General features: G+C 32.4%; 1 protein-coding gene across 1 annotated transcript; it reads left to right on the top strand.

Annotated features, from left to right (window-relative positions):
• The first annotated feature begins 13,170 nt into the window (after positions 1-13,170).
• On the top strand, positions 13,171-16,267 carry LOC137819382 (squamosa promoter-binding-like protein 7). The gene is made up of 3 exons (XM_068623214.1): positions 13,171-14,182; positions 14,965-15,083; positions 15,490-16,267. The coding sequence occupies exons 1-3, from the start codon at positions 13,470-13,472 to the stop codon at positions 15,774-15,776; spliced, it is 1,119 nt and encodes a 372-aa protein (XP_068479315.1). The 5' UTR covers positions 13,171-13,469; the 3' UTR covers positions 15,777-16,267.
• Positions 16,268-20,203: the final 3,936 nt, after the last annotated feature.

Raw genomic sequence — 20,203 nt, 5'->3', positions numbered from 1 at the left:
ACTCTTCTCCTCAACCCATGTTTCATGGCTTATCATTTCCGTGCATTATTGATCAAAGTACAAGCTGTTCCTCTGCATGTCAAACAAAGGAGTGACAACATGTGACTAACAACAATTGTGAACACGTAGTGCCTAAGATCATTGATGAATCTGGGTTAGGGTTTTACTCTCCTTTTTTTCTTTCAGTAAACTATTCTTATAATCTTTCAAAACGAATGCTATCTTTTTTCATTAAAGGGTATATTCAGATGACTTTTTTATAACTACTTCTAGAAGAAGAAAAATATAATTTAAAAAATAAATTTACCAAAACAAGTTGTTATGAGTAAGAATTGTGTTACACAGTTATGACACGTGGCTAAGAATGATGAAGAAAGGCAGGAAAAAAAACAGTCTATGACTTTTCTTTCTAACCTCACTGAAAAATATTTTCTTATTTCATTTAGCTATTATATTATTATATCAATTATCACTATTCAGTGTTAACTTTTTTTCTTGTAAGATATCCATACTTAAGTGGAATAGTACATAATAGAACGGTTTTTTTCTTCATTCATGTTAGTCTCTGTACTTGCTTAATCAAGTCTACAACAATGTGTTTTCCACATATATATATGTTAAAGAATTGAATATATGTCACAAATATAGCATAAACACGTATAATTTTTAAAATGTAGAACATGAGATTACGGATTTATATATTATATAATTATAAATTATATAAATTGACAATAAACATTTATGTGTATAAGTATGTCTAAGTTTTTTTTTTGGCAGAAAGATGTTTTCCATGAGAGGTTAAAAAAGGCTTTGTTCCTTATTTTTATAATCGTAATAAAAACTTATACAATAAATTTAAGTTTTTAAAAACTTAATGTCTTTGTATTTTTTAAAATTGTGTTGGAACCGTGCTATAATTGTCAGAAATCCAAAAAATATTTTTTTGAATTAGGCATTTCACATATACATGTCGTACGAATGTCGTACATGTATCGGTGTCTGATACATTTGTTCAACACGAACACACCATTTAAGAGGCGTGCTCAAACTTCATAGCTGACAATAGTGGTTATTAGCTGAGCAGAGAATAAACAATCAGGTTGAGGAGGTTCTTTTACAACAGAAGGCTCGTATTAGGTGGCTGAAGTAGGGGCTGAGAGTCAAGGAATTAATGGAGAAAATACTTTCATTCGGTAATTAAATGGAAAAGAGTAAGGAAGGGTTTTAGTGGGCTGAGAGTCAAGGGCTGGTGGTAATTTGGGCAAGGTGTAGTGAAGGAAAAGGTGAAAGATTTCTTCAAAGAAAGTTTTGGTGAAAAAACTTGCCAACGCATCAGGCTAGATAACGCAGGGTTCAACAGGATTTCAGAAGAAGACAATGGTTTGTTGGTAGGAAGGATAGCCGAAGAGGAAATCAAGCAAGCAATGTGGAGTTGTGATAGTGATAAAAGTTCGATTCCTGATGGTTTCAATTTTGGGTTCATAAAGTTCTGTTGGGAAGAGATTAAGGTTGACATCATAAGAGTTGTTCATAATATTTTAGGAAAACGGAAGATGGCGAGGGGGAAGAATGCTTCTTTTATCTTTTTTATTCTTAAAGTCGATAAACATCTGAAAGATTTTAGACCTATCTCTTTGGTTGGATTATGTACAAAATTGTGTATAAAATCTTGTCTCTGATGCTGAAGAAAGTTCTGCACAAAGTTATAGATGATAGACAACCAGCGTTCTTGGAAGGCAGAAGGCTAATGGATAGTGTTTAGTGGCATACGAGGTCTTAAAAGAAGTGAAGAGGAGAAAAAGCAGTTTTGTCTTCTTCATACGAAAAGGTATATGACTCTGTTGTCTGAGATTTTATTTACTACATGTTGGAAAGGTTAGTGTTTTGCGGGAAGTGGATTGGATGGATAAGAGCATGTATTGAGTCTTCATCGGTGTCTGTGTTAGTAAACAAAAGTCTTACTCAGGAATTCAAGCCAAGGAAGGGGTTGAGACAAGGAGATCCTCTAGCACCGTTTCTTTTTCTAATAGTGGTAGAAGGTTTAGCTAGAGTGGTAAGGAAGGTGGTTGAGAAAGATTGGTTAGAAAGTGTGGAGATTGGAAGCAGGTTCATAAAGGTTAATATGCTTCAGTACATGGATGATACATTGTTTTTTTGTAAAGCGGAAGCGCAAAGAGTGTTCATCATCAAGGTTATTTTAAATTGATTTGAGTTAGCATCAGGTTTAAAGGTTAATTTTCAGAAGAGTAGTGTCGGAGGGGTGGGAAGCAATTTTCTTTTGTTATAGCATTTTACGCCTATCTTGAATTGTGAGGTGGCGAAGACTCTATTTAAGTATCTGGGTATGTCTGTAAGAGGATGTCACAAAAGAAGCAAGTTATGGGAAGGAGTGGTGGACAGGGTGAGGAACAAATTAGGCAGATGGAAAGGCAAGTTTATCTTTATGGCAGGAACACTATGCTTGATTAAATCTGTGTTATCCACTCTTCCTCTATTTTATTTGCCTTTGTACAAAATGTCGGCTATGGTGGCGAAGGAAATAATGAAGATTCAGAGGGACTTTTTGTGGGTTGGGGCTCGGATGGCAGGAAAATAGCATGGGCTTCATGGAAAAAGGTATGTGAGTCAAAGGAAGTGTGAGGATTAGGAATGTTGGAGATAAGACGATTTAATATTGATCTGTTGGGTAAGTGGATATGGTGTTTAGGTCATGATAAGAAGGACTTCTGGAAAGAAATGTTGGAATCTAAGTATGGAGGATGGAGGGATCTTCGGTCTCAAAGGAATAGTAGATCAGATTCTCTGTGGTGGAGGGACTTGAAGGAAGTTTGGTCGCTCGAGGGATGGAAAGGTAAGTTTGTGGATAATTTTATTTGGGAGGTTGGGAATGGGATGCATATAAGGTTTTGGGAGGACATGGGTAGGCAACACGACTCTCAAGGACAAATTTCTTAGGCTTTTATCCATTTGTTCTAATAAGGAAGCTTCTCTTCGACTAGGAGGGGAGAGGTCAAAAAATCTAGAATGGTCTTGGAAGATTGAATGGAGAAGGAACTTGTTGGAATGGAAAGGAACCAAGAACAACAGTTGTTGCATCTTTTGGGAGAGAAGATGGTTAATGTGGATAAGGAGGATGACAGGGTTTGGAAAGATGGTGAGACATCAGTGTTCACGGTCAAATCTGCATACAAAATTCTTCAAGAAGAACCTTTGGAGATAGAGGGGGATTTGCTTGTGGATTTTTGGAGGATAAAGGCTCAACCATCATCTCAGGTTACGACATGGAGGGTGTTGGAAGACAAGATGACATCTATAGCGAATTTGGTAAGGGGGATTTGCTTGGTGAGTAATATTTGCAGTATGTGTGGGGAGAAAGAGGAAACTACGTCTCATCTTTTTTGCACGTGTAGAGTTGTTTGGCTTGTGTGGTCTAAGTGTTACGAGTGGATGAGATTGACATCAACAGATCATTGGGAGCCAAAAAAGCATTTTTTTTAAATTTTAAGATGAAAGGCGTAAGTGAAAGTGTTAACCAGATTTGAGTAGTGTGTGGATAACAGTTGTAGGTGAACTGTGGAAACATAGGAATAAGAAGATCGTTAAAAGCGGCAGGATAGACCATAACCAAATTTTTACAATGACGTAGCTAAAGGCGTGGTCATGGGTAATGAACAAAGCCCAAAGGGTAAGATTTTCAAATTCTGATTGGTGTCTTGAGTCACTGGTTTTTATGAGATCTATAAAAAATTTCTAGATGGTGTTTTGATGAGTAGAGGAATTGAATGGGTTATTTTTAAAGGTTTATATTTACATGTGAATGTATCATAAGTTAGGTTTCACGTTTGTATGTTAGTGTAAGGAGGTTATAGAGAATTTTGTATAAGGATTAAGATATCTTGAAATATCTCTTATTTTTTTTCTAATAAAAAGAAAAGGTGACAGTAGTTAAAAAAACGTACTCATGTAAAGTGTGTTGGAAGTATTGATGGAGTGTGAATATTGAAGACAAAGAAGGTAACATGGTTCCCAGATTCTACAGGAAAATGATTGGAGTGATCTTAGGTTTGACATTAGAGGCATATATCGAATACACACTATGAGGGTTTTGGCGTGAATTTGCTAAATAGGGTCACAGGATCATGTAGGGTTATGTGTGCACCTGTGTAAGAGAAAAAGAATCTTAATTTTGTGATCACGAGAGAACCATGTTAGAAAGCCTAATGACATGCTCAGACCTTGTTCATGAGGGACCCAATCTTCATGGTGTTGGCAAAGTACCTAATTTTGGAGACATTTATGTTGTTTTTCAAAAAGTTATCTCAAAATTAAACAACTGTTTCAAAACAAGTTTATCCGAATGATAAAGCAACTGTGATTGGGATTTAGAAACAATTAACATGATATTAAAATGAGTTTTAACATTAACCTATAAGACTGTGAATGAGAGGGAACCATGCAACTTCTTCAAACAAGATTAAGCTAAAATATTTGCAAAACTAAAACTATGTTCATTCTAAATTTCAGAAGTTAAAGATATAATTAAAATTTTAATTTCTATAATCATGTTTAGGATTGTGAGAAGAATATTTCGTTAATTAACTGATTTCAATATCAATATATTGTAATATGAGGAGTGAGGTGCAAATTCTGAAAAAGTTTGGGTTGGTTCAAAATTTGAAATGAAAAAATAATGGTCCCTCTTCAACAGTCATAATAAAATCTAGCCACAGAATTGTGAGACAGAGAATCACCCATTATAAATACTAAATATTAATATAAAATTTAATATTATTTAAAAATGTGTGTTCTGAGTTTCCTCTCCTCTATTATCATTCTGCAAATCTGTGTCTTGTTAAAAGAAACCAAAACCACCCTTGTCTCTCAATTTTCCGACTTGTTCCAGTACGGGAAGTACCACTTTAAACCCCCTGTGGACTTTAGTACACGTGTCAGAAACCCACCTATGTAGCACTAACACTACTAGTAGTAGTATCCACTACTTCACCTCATTTTTCACCCTCTCATCTCTGCATGTGAAGATGCCAATGTCTTCTCTTATTTATTTTATTTTATTTTATTTATTTGATGAATTATTATTACATTATTTTATCTTAATTTATATACAGAAATAAATCCAATTTTATTCAGGTGAAACAAGTGGTTGGTTTATGGTGTGTTGCAGGTACAACTAAGAATCCACAGAAAAAAAAAGTCTGATATTTCTGATAAAGTAAAAAGGTATAGTTAATATAACAAGGCATCCATAGTTTATAGCTAGCTGCATACCTAGAGCTTTGCATTATTGTCACCATGTCCCACACTTTCATTTCTTCCACAAATCAAATTTGGGAAGAAAAAGAAAATCAATGAAAAAATTGAAGTACAAAACCAATAATTAATACTCATATGATGCTTGGTGTCCAAAGACTATTTACTCATCAATTTTTATGCTCATTAAATTAATATAATGTGTTAAAATATGTCACTTACAATGCTAAAGTGGAGATTTACAATTTTTTTAAGTTTGTCAAACAATAATAATATAAAATAAACATTACGCCATTAACAAGTGTAAAAAATTAATTTAAAATATATTTTTATGAACTTATACAAAAGAAAACATATAATACGCTTTATACATTCAAAATTATTAATTTATTATAAAATGATCTCATATGGTACACAAAATTAATATCCTAATTATGTTAAAGTGATAAATGTGAATAAAAAAGGTTTCACGTCCCATATTTAATGTCTTTAAATTTGGGTTAAATATAATGTTAAATCACCGGTGTTCTTACATATTTTGTGTCATAACTTTTTGAAAAAAAAATGTGAATTAATTTTTTATTGACTAAAATTAACACACATATATATAAATTGAAAATCTAATTTTGAAATTGTTAATATAACAAATTTTCTAAAATTGTAAGCATAATTATTTTTAAATTACAATTTTTTTAAAGTATTTATGAAATAGTTTATGAAGGCGTATATTCTACTCCTAATATCCTCTATGATTTTTTCATTCAAAATTAATTAAAAATTATTTTAAACTTTAATATCTCCATTTTTTCAACGAATATTACACTGTTTACTCCAAGTTCTTTCTGACATTATTCTCTTTTCAACCAACATTCTTAATTATTTAATTTCTACTAATATTGTTTTACAAATTGCTGACTGAACAGAAACACTTGTGTAATTATGTGACAGTTAATCTATATGATTAGTAGGTAACTTTGAAAACAAATATTTAAGATTTTACCATCCATGTAAAAATTTATATTTTTTAAATGTAAATTAAAAATATTAATCCTATAAGCTATAACTTGAACATGTTATCTACAGCCAAATACATAATTCCTGCACAGTAATGTGAAGGAATGGTCACAGTCATCAATCTGAGTGGATCTTTGCTCCATTTATGTGGAGTTATCTTCAGGTAGACCCCACTTACAACATCTGTGTGGCTTATATTTTCTTCTAATTTAAGACTGCATCAAACCTCACAGCCTGTGATAATAATAAAAATAATAAATAGACAACAAAAGAACTTACAGCCTGTGAATTTAATGGAGAAGGGATGGGCCAACCCCTCTCAACTTTTCAGACCAAATATATTTTGAAAATAATAATATATTCACTGAATATTTAAGTAGAAATTCCAACAGAAGAAAAAGAAACTATTTTCAATGAGAAAGAGAGAAAGGGAGGGAAAAGAAAACAAAAAATAATATCTGTAGTGAGTAATGTAAATAATATTATTATTGTAAAAGAAGAGGGAGACAAGAAAAGAATATGGTCAAAGAATTGGATGACTTAAAGTAGCTTATTAATATGGTGTTAAAGATTACTTTTGAATTTTGCTTTCATAGAAAAATGGAATAGGACATATATTAAAGCAATACATTTAATAATATGACCAATATGGATGGTATGTAACTCAATAATTAAGTTGAAATTATGATAAGGTGTAATAAGAATGTTCTATGAAACAACAATCTCATTAGTAATGAGAGGATAAAATTATTAATTGGAATGCATTACATGAAAAATATCTTCATACATTAATCATAATTGTTATATTGAGGAGTGGTATATGAATGTAAATTGGATGTAATAATTCAATCTCTTTAAAGAAACTGAAATTTCTTTCTTTTAACATTTGAGATTAACCACAATCAATCAATCTCTTTAGTCATTCATTATTTTTTGTCTCTAAAGTTGGTCTCTATATAATAATTTTCTTGTAGTGATAGATACAAAAAAAAAAAAAAAAAAACAACATAGCAAAAGTCCATAAGAGAACATTAACTAAACCTTGCAGCCTACCTCCTAATATGAAACATTTATACCATATCCAAGAATCTGCATACCTCTATCCATCTTTGATCATTTCATTCCCACAATTAATCAGATTAGCTAATGCATCACCAATGAGCAACACAATGCTAAAACCAAAGTTATTGCTCCTCATCTGCATCACCAAAAGCTGCTCAGAATAAATGCAACACCACCTTGCAGGTCGTGTTGATTGGCATTGATGTGGGTATTCTTGAAAGGTATAAACCTTAACTACTTTTTTTTGTTTAGGATCTCTTTGCATGCCCAAGTTGTGGCATCCAAAACACCATTGCTACAAGTTTCTACTACATCCATGCACATTCATAACACTACTAATGGAACATGCTACAATAGTGCAATAGCCTCACCAATCAAAATCAAAAACCAGATCTACTGGTGTACTAATTAGGTTACAACTCCTTATGCTCCAAATTCGAGCCACACAGAAAGCAAACACATTTCCCAACAAACAATTCAAGTCACAAAAACTTGTCATCCATACTATATAAATAATGACGCAAGATAGATAACCCTACAAAATACTTACACAATGTCACTATAACAACTCCTTCAAAACAAAACAATGATTTTTACAAATAATATATTGCTTGCAGAAGTATATTTAACCTAGAACACAACAAGGATAAATAAAGCTTACTATTTCCTCACTATTTGTTGAATTTATATGTTTCCATTTGTATGTGCTCAAACTATTTACATATGAGTAAATATATTTTAAAATATAAAAAATTACTAAAACAAAATATTGTAAAATATTTGTAAATAAAATACCTTAAAATGTATATAAGAATTTATATAAAAAATTATATATTTAAACACTTCTTTATAACCACACATAATTAAAAATATAAACATTATATACATATATATAGAAATTAATGAAACAATTTACTAATTTTAAAATGTTTGAAAAATATTTAAACAAAATATTGTAAATTATCACTAAAATTATATATAATGTATACAGAGAATAAACATATAACTTTTCAATTGAATCAATATTTATTCACTTAAAAAAAAGATAAAAGTATAATTTAAAGTTTATTTATGGCAATCAAGTAGCCATAATGAATTATGTACAAAAACATATTGAATATGATAAAAAACTTACATAACTGATTATGTGGTTTTCCAACATTTTATTGTGTATCAACTATGCATGAAGTCAACCAAACATATCAAATTACAATACTAACAACATACTCTAATTGTCCTATATACCATCCAATTCAAAACCATGTACCTATCTATGTCAACAACTCAAAGCTTTCAAATGCACCTTCTTTATTTCAACAACCTCCAAATCACATATCAACATAATGTAATAAACCACAAACCTATTTGCAATAGTGGAATCAAAACATGATACAAAATGTTACTTGGTCAAAAACGAACACAACGACAAAGAACACAAGGAGGAAGCAATGGTATAAGACAAATATCTCAAAACAATGAAGATACAAGTGTGGTTGTTGTGTCACGAATATTTCATAAGATTAAAGCTTAAAGATTTTTTTTTATCAAATTTACTAGTTGCACCAAATATCAATTGTTTTTAATGTTGAAGATCTCACATTGACTAGAGATTAGAACATTTTCTAATATATAAGTAGGTACAAACCTCACCTTACAAGTCTGTTTTATACGATTGAGTTAAGGTTGAAGTCCATTTTTAACACCACTTACAAATTATAAATAACTCCATGAGCATATATGGGTTGAAATAGAAGGAACAAAGATAACATTTGCCAAAGTGAGTTTGTCTTTCTAGACTTTTGATGAGATTTAGAATGAGAAGAGTGGAGGGTAGTAGACTCTACACTTCACTTCTTTGCAAACCACTTCATCCAAATGCACACACATCACTCACTTTCTACGCTCCCCCTTCTATTTAGTCAAGAGAACACTCTGGATGCAAATAAACACTAATTTGATAAAGCCAACTCTTGAATAATTTGTTTTATTTCTTATATATTTCTATTTTATCAATACATTCTTAGTTAACTCATCTTTCACATCTCTATGAAACAAAACATTACAAGTTAAAAAAATAAAATAAAATAATTCATTCAACTAGTAAATTTATCGCATTAGTATTTAAAAAATGTTAAAATAATTTTATATATAATACATATGTATATGAAATATAATAACTAGTACATTACAAGTAATAAATTAATAATTTTAACACTTTCTATTTTTTCTTTGTATGTTTTTTAGGAAAAGTATGAGGTGTGCTTAATTAATTTATCTTTTACTTAATCAATTCACCATGCAATACTTCTTCTTTTATCTACAAATAATAAAATAAAATATGTTCCCACTGATGGGAAAAAACGCACGCAGAAGCAACATACATAATCACAAATCAACTGTAGAAAATAAACAACACAGGATTTAACGTGGTTCGGTCGCTAACTGCAACCTACATCCATACGGGCAACTATTAGGTTTTCATTCTATCCTGTTGCACACCAATTACAAGTACAATGGTCTATTTAAATAGAAATTATAAAGGGGACCCAATGATTAAGCCCACTCACTAAACATGGTGTCTAGTCAGCCCAACCCAATTGGTCTTGGCTTTATACCCAACAATCTCCCACTAGAAGCCACGAAACAATGTTCATCTGTGCTTCAACTGTGTACAATGATTAAGCCCACTCACTAAACATGGTGTCTAGTTAGTCCAACCCAATTGGTCTTGACTTCATACCCAACAATCTCCCACTTGAAGTCACGGAACAATGTTCACCTGCGCTTCAACTATGTAAATGTACTTCTATAATCTATCGACGGAACTCAATGTTCCACCTCTAGTTGCCACCAGCCTTCTTAATCATTTCGAAGACTTCGTTAAAACTCCCTTGAGTTTCAACACGTCATTCACTGACTCGTTCTCTGTTCCTATCGGCTCCCACTTACAGGAATTGTCGGATACTGGAATAGCCTAAGAACAAACATACTCCATACTCAACAAGAAATTTTCTGGAGATGTTTCAACAACTGGAATACTGGTTCTTCTAACCCATTGTCATCTAGGAACCTCAGCTGAAGCACGACCCGTGCTCCCACTGCCATAAGTACCTCTGACTGGTCTACCTGAACTTTTCCATGCTCGTTCATCATGAATCTGACTTGTGGCTCTGGGTTTCTCTCTTGTAAAGAAAACCCTCTTCTGCCCACGAGATTCTATGAACCGGACTTTGTTTATCTTCTAAACTAGGAAGGTCACTCCCTCAGACGGTAATCTGACCATATACAATGAACCTCTCTTTCTTCTGCAGGCTATGACAAGATTTCCCTTGACGACCTTCCACTGCTGATTTCCGAACTTCACTTCATGTCCCTGTTCGTCCAACTACCTAACATAAATCAAACTTTTCCTCAAGCTTGGAACAACTCTGACATCCTTCAAAGTCCAGAAACCAATTGTTGTCTTCACACTATGTCACCCATACCCATAACATCAAAGTTTTGTTGTCCGCTAGTCTTACCTTTCCAAAGTCTCCAATAACTAGATTCTGCAATGCTTCAGAATCCATAACCCAGGAATCCACATTGCTATTCGCGCAACAGACTGAAAGGTCCTCGTCCACGAAGTCTTCTGCAATGTTGACTTATTTATCATTTGGGCATTGATTTCTGAAATGCCCCACCTCCTTGCAGTTCCAACATGTTACACTTGAGCAATCCCAAGTCTTTGACTGACTCCTTCTTTTGTTCTTGCTCCCATTATCTCTGATATTTTTCTTACCTTTGATGACACAGAGCGATTCACTAGATAATTCCCCAGAACTCCTTCTTCGACATCCTCGCCAAGAATGAGATCACGAATCTTCTTAAAAGTGAATCCATCGGATCCCACTGAACTGGTAACTGCTGTAACCGTTTCGGACCAACTGTCAGGCAAAGACAATAACAGTAGTAAAGCTTGAACTTCATCATCGAACTTAATGCTCATTGACGTAAGTCTGACTAAGATCGAATATTGATGTGCTTAGTAACTAAACTGTCATAACTATGTGCCGCAGCGAAAAATAGCCACACCCGCACCTAGCACCGCACCGTCACTGCTGCACCAGCAGAAAAATGCACGCGCCACCCTGCATCTTCCATCACTGCCATCTCACTGCACCTTTGTGTCGTCTCGCTCACCGCAAGCACCTGCACTTGTTCACCGCAAAACGCGATCCGCCGCCGCACTAGCACACTCTGTCGCACTGCCTAGACACGACCCTACTACAAGCAAACCACCTGCACAACGTCGCGAGCCGCCACCACTCTTGTCACAACCCACACCATTGCACGTCCCACTGCCTACTGCGCGCACATGCCGCAAGTTGTAGGTTTGGGCTGTCGTGAATCCTAGGCCACCGTGAAACCCTAACTTTGAGACACTGCTGCAGCCCCTATGAAACCCTAGCTTAGGGACGTTGTTGCCGCCTATGCGAAACCCTAACTTTGGGACGCTACTGCAGCCCCTGCAAAACCCTAGCTTTGGGACGTTGATGTCGCCTCTGCGAAACCCTAGCTTTGGGATGCTACTGCAGTCCTGCGAAACCCTAGATTTTGGACGTTGTTGTCGCCTCTGCGAAACCCTAGCTTTGGGATGCCGCTACCGCAATTTTCACGTCTCGTCGATTAATTTTGCTGATCAGATCTCTAGTGTGTAAACGAAGCAAGCTCTGATGTCACTTGATGGGAAAAAACGCACGTGGAAGCAACACACATAATCACAAATCAACTACAGAAAATAAACAACACATGATTTAACGTGGTTCGGTCGCCAACTGCAACCTATATCCACACGGGCAACTATTAGATTTTCATTCTATCCTGTTGCACACCAATTACAAGTACAATGGTCTCTTTAAATAGAAATTATAAAGGGGACCCAATGATTAAGCTCACTCACTTGACTTCATACCCAACAATCTCCCACTTGAAACCATGGAACAATGTTTACCTGTGTTTCAACTATGTATAATGATTAAGCCCACTCACTAAACATGATGTCTAATCAATCTAACCGAATTGGTTTTAATTTCATACCCAACACCCACCTCTGTACAAAACCCTTATACAAAATTACAAAAAAAATGACTATATACAGTAAGAATCCTTTACAATAAAAAACAATTTTTGTTTGATACCCACTTCCAAAATCTGAAATTTCTGTCCAACATTAATGCGTTTAGAATCTCAAGCATAGTCAAAGAATAAACAGAGTCAAATAAAAAATTTACTTATCTTTTATATTACTTAGCAATGCAATGACACCTCAAGTATAATCAGTGCTTTAGAACTAACAAATCTCAACAAACTACAACTAATGTACCTTAAGCTTATACGGATAGAATAAATCACAAGAGAGCTTGGATAATTAACAAAGAAAACTCAGATAGCTCTGAAGTCAAAGTCCTCAAGAAGCACCTTTAGGAAATGTTTTAATTGGTTGGACTTTGATTTTGTTATAATAACCAATTCTGCACCTTTTGTCTTTGCTATGTCACATTATTTCTTCCTTTTTCCACTAGTTTTTATCCGTTTGATGCACTCAGTTTGGTTCCTGTATTTTTTTTGCACGACACACATTCTCTGTAGGGGAGGTTTACCTACACAGCACTATGTAGGCACTCAACATTGGTTGAACGATTATTGTATATTTTTAAAAGACATTTTAAGGGGAAAATCTTAGAATATATCATCATCTTTTTCAAAATAAAATTCATTATCTCTTTATTTTATAAAATAATTTTGATATATACCTAAGTAAAATAAATAAACAACAAATATCTATGCAACACTCTTTCTAACATTACCCTCTCTCTGTCTCTCTCTTTCTCTCATTGAGTACTCTGTCTTTCTGAGTGAATAGCTTTGCAGCCTTAACCTTGACCCCATTGGAGCATAACTCACCATACAAATCAAGCAACCTACTCACCATCACCTCACTCTTTCTTTCCTCTTTTGCCCCAAACAACCAACACACACTCTTTATTCACATCACACATTCCTCTTTTCCTCAACTCCTATGCCATCCCCCATCACTTAAATTCTCTTTACCTTTTTCTTTTTTTTCTTCACACAAAAAAAAAATGGACTTTGGAGACGCCACCAACACCAACACCTTCACCCTCCACACCCCCACCAAAGAGGAAACCGGTAACAACATTCTTTGGTATTCATCATGGCTACAACAACCTACTAGTGTTGTTTCTACTTCTAATTCTAGCTACATTAGTTCACCACACCCCACCACGACGGCGGAGGATTACGCCGGCGGTGACCGCCGCCCAGTATACGGCAGCGAGGGGTGTCACGTGCATGGGGACCCTCACCTCACGTGCTTGCATCTTGGTAAGAGACATTACTTTGAGGATCCTAATAACGGTGATGTTAGAAATAATAATAATAATAATAATATTGCTACTCTGGGGAAACCACCCGTATGTGTTGGTGATGGTGTTATTATTTCGGGGAACCGACACGTGGGCGGTGATGGTGTTATTACTCTGGGGAATCGACACGTGTACGGAAGTGATGGTGGTGCGGGTTATTTTTCAGAGGGTAATGATAAGAGAGCGAGGGGGTGTTATGGAGGAGCTGCGGCTGCAGGTGCCGGTGGTGGTGGCAGCGTGAAAACGGCGGCGTTTGGGACGGTTCCGAGGTGTCAGGTGGAGGGGTGCCACGTGGCGTTGGTGAATTCAAAAGAGTACCATAGGAGGCACAGAGTTTGTGATATGCATTCGAAGGCGCCTAAAGTTGTGGTGTTGGGTTTGGTGCAGAGATTCTGTCAGCAGTGTAGCAGGTCACTTTATCATTATCTTTTCCTTTTTATTCTTTTATTTATTTTCAGACTGAATTTACATATAATTCCTTTAGTATTTCTATATTATTTTTTAACAACAATTGGAGTTTTGTTTTCTTTCACCTAACTAAAATACAAATTAAACAGATACTATTTTTTTTTTAATTATGTTCGCTTAATTGGGTAGATGAAAAAAAAAATCATAATAGAAACTAATTTTTAAAAACTAAAATAATTAATTGTAATAGTAATTAAATTAGAGATATTTTAGAAATTAAAAAAAATTATTTTTAAATTATTGTTAAATAGTTTTTAAATGGGTATCTAATTAGTAATTAAAGTTTTAACTACCAATTATTTAGATGGTAAATTTGGTAGAAAAATCTAATTAGATATCAATTTAAAAACTATTTAACAATAATAAAAATTAATTTAGAAAAAAAATTATTTAATTTTTAAAATAATCTTTAATTTAGTCACTAAAACAACTAATAATTTTTTATCTCTAAAATTAATTTTTATTTCATGATTTTTTTTAATAAATTGTGAATTGACAATTATTTCATGTTAATTTTATTTTTAAGATGTATTATTGTAGATCAATTTCACTGTCAATTTGACACTGTAGTATTAAGAATGTATTTTGTATTTTTTTTTAATATATTGACTATATTGTCACCATTTTAATTTTTTAGAGATGATGATGGTTGATTATCTAATTATTTATAATTAAATTATCTTTAATTGACTTAAATTATGGTAATGATGTTTACAATATGTAGGTTTCATGTGGTGTCAGAGTTTGATGACTCAAAGAGAAGTTGTAGGAGAAGATTAGCAGGGCATAATGAGAGAAGAAGAAAGAGCTCTCACCTTTCTGTTACAAGGAGTTCTAGACAAGGTAATTAATTAATTCATACCCTTCTTATCTAAATCTTAATTCCTAACATAAATTGAAATTTTTATATGGTAAAATACAAACATACAAATGAAAGTTTAGTTTAGCTATAACATTAAGATGTGTTACATTAAGATATTTGATGATATATAATTGGGTCTAAATCTTAGTTTTAAGTTTGTTATAAGCTGATACAAACAGAAGCTGCCATTAAAATTGATAGGTTTTGGACTGAATGATTTTGTGGTAACCTGAATGAAGATTATAAGATGAGCCTAACGAATGAAAATAGGCTTTTGTTGATTTGACATGTTATCTAACTTGACTAATGCATGGTGAACACGCAATGTTCCTATGGCAAGAACAAAATGTGATAGTTGGAGGGTTGTGAATGATGGTATATATGCAGGGTGCGCTCTCTCTCTTCTGTCATTTGGGAGCAGTGATAATTGGTCTTTTCATGCTGATCTCTCCACAAGATGCAGTGCAGCATTGCGTGAACTGATAGCAGAAAACCGTGCTGCCCTAATGACTAGACAACAACAACAGCAACAACACCAAGTTGTTTATGATAGAGATCACTGCCATGTTGTGCCCCACCATGATGATGCTGTGGATGAAGAAGAACAAGAGTTTGAGGAGATACAACCTGAGTCCAATTATTTTCCTCAACACATGTTTTCCCAGACACAATAATGATCATAATAATGGTTCTGTTCTGATATTGGTGCCGAGGTGACCCTAAATCTAATGCTGCACTTTCCACAGAAGTGTAGCCCATCATCTATTTAAGGAATTAATGCCTGCATGGGAGGCCTTCTTGTCTCAATTTTTCAATTCTTTTGTTTGCTAAAAATAAGAACTTCTTTCCATCATGAGATTCTAGACTACTAGCCAGTTATATATGTAACTGGGGGCATCAAATATAGTAAGGTTGCATTTGCATGTCTAGTTCTGAATTGTGATTTCTCAAGTATTTTGCATCAGATTTACTTATGGTGTGTTGGGGTTGGGAGATAAATTATTAAGTGGTTAGAATACATGTCTCAACTCAACACATTCAATACATGTGCCAACTAAGTTCATAGTTGGGATATTATGCAATTTTGTTTGATTACTATGTTTTGTTGTCCACATGGATGTTTAAGGTTGAAACAAATATAATAAAGTTGATTTAAATGTTTAAATTTGTGTGGAGTTTTATATATTGGTTAAACATATGTATTGTTCTCAATATATACATTATTCAAATGATTTGAGTAGTAAAGAATATATGTTTAAATCTTTGGTAAATTTTATTGAATAATCAACAATCATATTATAGTTAATTATAAATTTATGTTTGAAACATATCACTATAATTACCTTTAGTAAGAATTTTTTTTTCATCTATTAAGATTTTGAGAAAAAAAAAAAACTAGTTAAAACATCGAGCATTAGAGTTGTCTTTGTCAATATAGCTTTTTTCAAAATCAAGTTAAACTGTGAATATAAATTTTGAAAATATTGTTACCGAATCTAAATAATTGGTAGTTAAAATCTTGGTAGCTAATTAGATACCAATTTATAAACTATTTAATAATAATATAAACTAATTTAGAAAACAAATTTTTTTTAGTCTCTAAAAATGGTCTCTAATTTAGTTAATATAACAATTAATTAATTTTGATATATAAAATTGGTTTCTATTTGATGATTTTCTTGTAGTGATAATTCATTCTTTTAGTTATGACTCATTTTTAAGAATTTACATATATAACATTTTCAACTAGTTACAATATAAAAAAATCATTATCCATTACAGGAAATAATGATTGCAGAATCCCCAAAAGAGTGATGTAAAGAGTAAAAGAAAGACGTCACATGAGACTAGTGTGGACTTAGCGTCCCAATAGAAATGAAAACTAATCTTTTGGTAGCTATGCATTAGAGATGACCTCCAATGGGACACAAATTTACAAGGTAGTATTGGCTAAGGCTACATAAAGAAAAATATATTATTTAACTATAACGTAGGTTTGGGGGACACTAAAATGGATATAAAATTAAATAATTATTAAGAAGTGTACTTTAAGTCTAACTCAACCTCATAAAACTGGTTTATAAGGTGAGGTTTGCACCCATTTATATACTATGAAATATCTTAATCTCTAGTCGATGTGGGATCTCCACCCCCCCCCCTCACATTGAAGCTACCACCTCGTGCGTGAGACTATATGTTATGGTGGTTCGATAACGGCCCGATAGCGAGTGAGCTGATAAGCCCAACAAACAATTGCTAGGACTTGAAATGACTCTGATACCATATTAAGAAGTAAACTTTAAACCTAACTCAATCTCATAAAATCAGCTTATAAGGTGAGGTTTGCACCCACTTATATATTATGAAATGTCTTAATCTTCAGTCGATGTGGGATCTCCAACAATAATTAAACTTAGCGTTGTCGTTGGGGAGACTACATGAGAAAGCAAATGTGAGTAAATTGTCGTCATTGGGAACACTACCTGGGAAATAAATACGTGTAAAATGCGCTTAAGGAGAGCGAAATGGCCACGAAGAAGACATGAGGTTTTTGGGAGGAATTTCGGGATTATGAGTTTGAAAGTGTGAGACAAAAATGAAAAAGAAAGTGAGACAAAAATGAGAAAATGAAAGTGTGAGAAAATGAAAATGTGAGACAAAAATATTTTAATGTTTTATTTATTTTTTTCATTAAATAACTAAATGTGGACTAAGGTGACAATAAACGTCCACGTCATCTTAGTATCGTCTAAACCTACGCTAAATGTAATAAAATATTAACTTGCATCCACTTTGTGTCCTCATTCTCGACGCAGTATCATTTTGCAACTTATTTTTTTATTGCATCTACTTTGTGTCCCTATTCTAAACGCTAACTTATTAATGTTATTATTATTTTAATAACTTTTAACTTGCATCCACTTTGTGTTTCCATTCTAGACTCAATATTATTCTGTCACTGAATTGTTTTCATTGCATCTACTTTGTGTCCCCATTCTAGTTAAAAGTCTCCATTGTGGACACAATATTTGTGTTCAACTTGAGTAGACTTCACTTATGCTAGTGACTTCGTTTTTATAGCCCCGCTTTTTATTAGAAGCTAAAATGGATTTTTCTTATAGTAATTTTTTGTATAAAGTCAATCATATCCATTTTTTTCTCGACTATGGGATTTATTTCAATATGTCTAAAAGTCTCATTCACTTAATATTTGAGGTAATGGCGATTTATATACTTACCATCATCCCTTAACTCCTTGATTAACGGTAAAGATCAGGGTTGGAAAGCATTAACCACTAGACCATACAAGTTTTTTGGTCATATTATCATTTTTATTATACTTATTATTATTAATATAATTTATACATATTAATATAATTAATAATAATAATAATAAAATAAATTATATTCATATTATTAATATTATTATTAATATTATTATTAATATTATTATTAATATTATTATAAATATTATTATTAATATTATTATAAATATTATTAATATTATTAGTATTAATATTCATATTATTAGTATTAATATTCATATTATTAGTATTAATATTCATATATAATAAAAATCATAATAATACTAAAGAATTTGCTTGGTGTAGTGGTTAAATTTTCTTTAGTTATTGAAGGAACCTGGCTTTGAATCTTATTCATTACAAATTTTATTTTATGGTGCCAAAATTTACATACGGATATAATTCGTATGTAATGTTGATTTTACATACAGCCATGATTTTGTCTTAACAGTAAAGGTTCCTAATAAAAGCAAATATGAGATTAAAGCATTGAGTTAAAAAAAATAATATCTTAAATATAGTGATTGACTCTAAGAATGTTATCTCAAAAGAACTTGACATTGAAACAAAGATTAGAGTCATCTATAAAGACAAAGAAGATTTCAAGTCTTTTTATCCCTTGAACATGAATTAAAGAACTTATTCTAATATACCAAAGTTTCAAAATAAATAAAAATTGAAAATATATAAAATATAAATCACTCTTCTCTTTTAACTTATCAAACAACTTTTTAAATCAAAATAATACTAACCTATAAACTCATTTTAAAGACAAAAGCATAATAACATTTTATGATCGTGATATCTTAACAAATAAAATATAAAAAAAAATCATGTTAATTTTAAAAAGATTTTAAAACATTTTAATGTTCGAAAAGGATTATATCATGTATAATGTGCTAAATTATATCTAGTCAAGATAGTTAACCTAATTATGTCCACATATAAAATTCATGGATTTGTTGGGTGATGTGACACAATAAACCGAAAAAGTTGAATGTATGAGTACCTTCAACTCATTTATAAGGTTGATATGACCAATCTCAACTTAGCTATGAGACCTTTAATATGGCTAATTTTTCAACTTAAGTTCTCATAGGTGTAGACCCTCACTACAAAGTTAGGGAGAAATTTAATGCTTCCAAAAACATTGGGTCCATTCAATCATCCATCTAATGACCATATGAATGAAGGATTTGTCATTATTAAATGATTAATGATTATTGAGACAACATGTGATTTAATACCTTTAACCAATAAGGTTTTTTCATTTTAATTTATTAATGATTAAGTACTTTTACATTATTAAAAGAGAAAAGATGATCTAAAATTCACCAATCATATATAGATTGTTGATGGAGCAAAACTTGCCAAATCCTCCTAGCCCCCACCACAACTCCTATTTGGACCCATGCAAGATCATGCGTTTCATCTACCAACAAACATGGCTTAGGTTTTCATATAAAAAATCTGAAAAAGCTAAGTAAGTTAAGTTTTTTTCTTTCTTTTAGTACTACAGTACAAATAACAGAAAAATTATTAAATAAAATTAATTTTAAAAATAAAAAATAATTAATTGTTATATTAACTAAACTAAATATTATTTTAGAGATTAAAAAAATTATTAATATCTAAAATAATTTCTATTATTAATAAATAATTTTTAAATTGATATCTAATTAGCTATCAAGATTTTAGCTACCTACTATTTAGATTCTTGGTAACTAAAACCTTAGTAGCTAATTAAATACCAATTTAAAAATTATTTATCAATAATATAAACTACTTTAGATGTT

This window comes from Phaseolus vulgaris, chromosome 10, assembly GCF_000499845.2.
Source record: "Phaseolus vulgaris cultivar G19833 chromosome 10, P. vulgaris v2.0, whole genome shotgun sequence".
Lineage (NCBI taxonomy): Eukaryota > Viridiplantae > Streptophyta > Magnoliopsida > Fabales > Fabaceae > Phaseolus > Phaseolus vulgaris.
This window is presented reverse-complemented; position numbering and strand designations above follow the sequence as displayed.

Excerpts from the sequence above, each read along its gene's own strand:
- LOC137819382 (XM_068623214.1), top strand. The coding sequence starts at position 13,470 with ATGGACTTTGGAGACGCCACCAACACCAACACCTTCACCCTCCACACC. Across the intron at positions 14,183-14,964 it reads TTCTGTCAGCAGTGTAGCAG|GTTTCATGTGGTGTCAGAGT; the intron begins GTCACTTTATCA and ends TACAATATGTAG. Across the intron at positions 15,084-15,489 it reads TACAAGGAGTTCTAGACAAG|GGTGCGCTCTCTCTCTTCTG; the intron begins GTAATTAATTAA and ends GTATATATGCAG.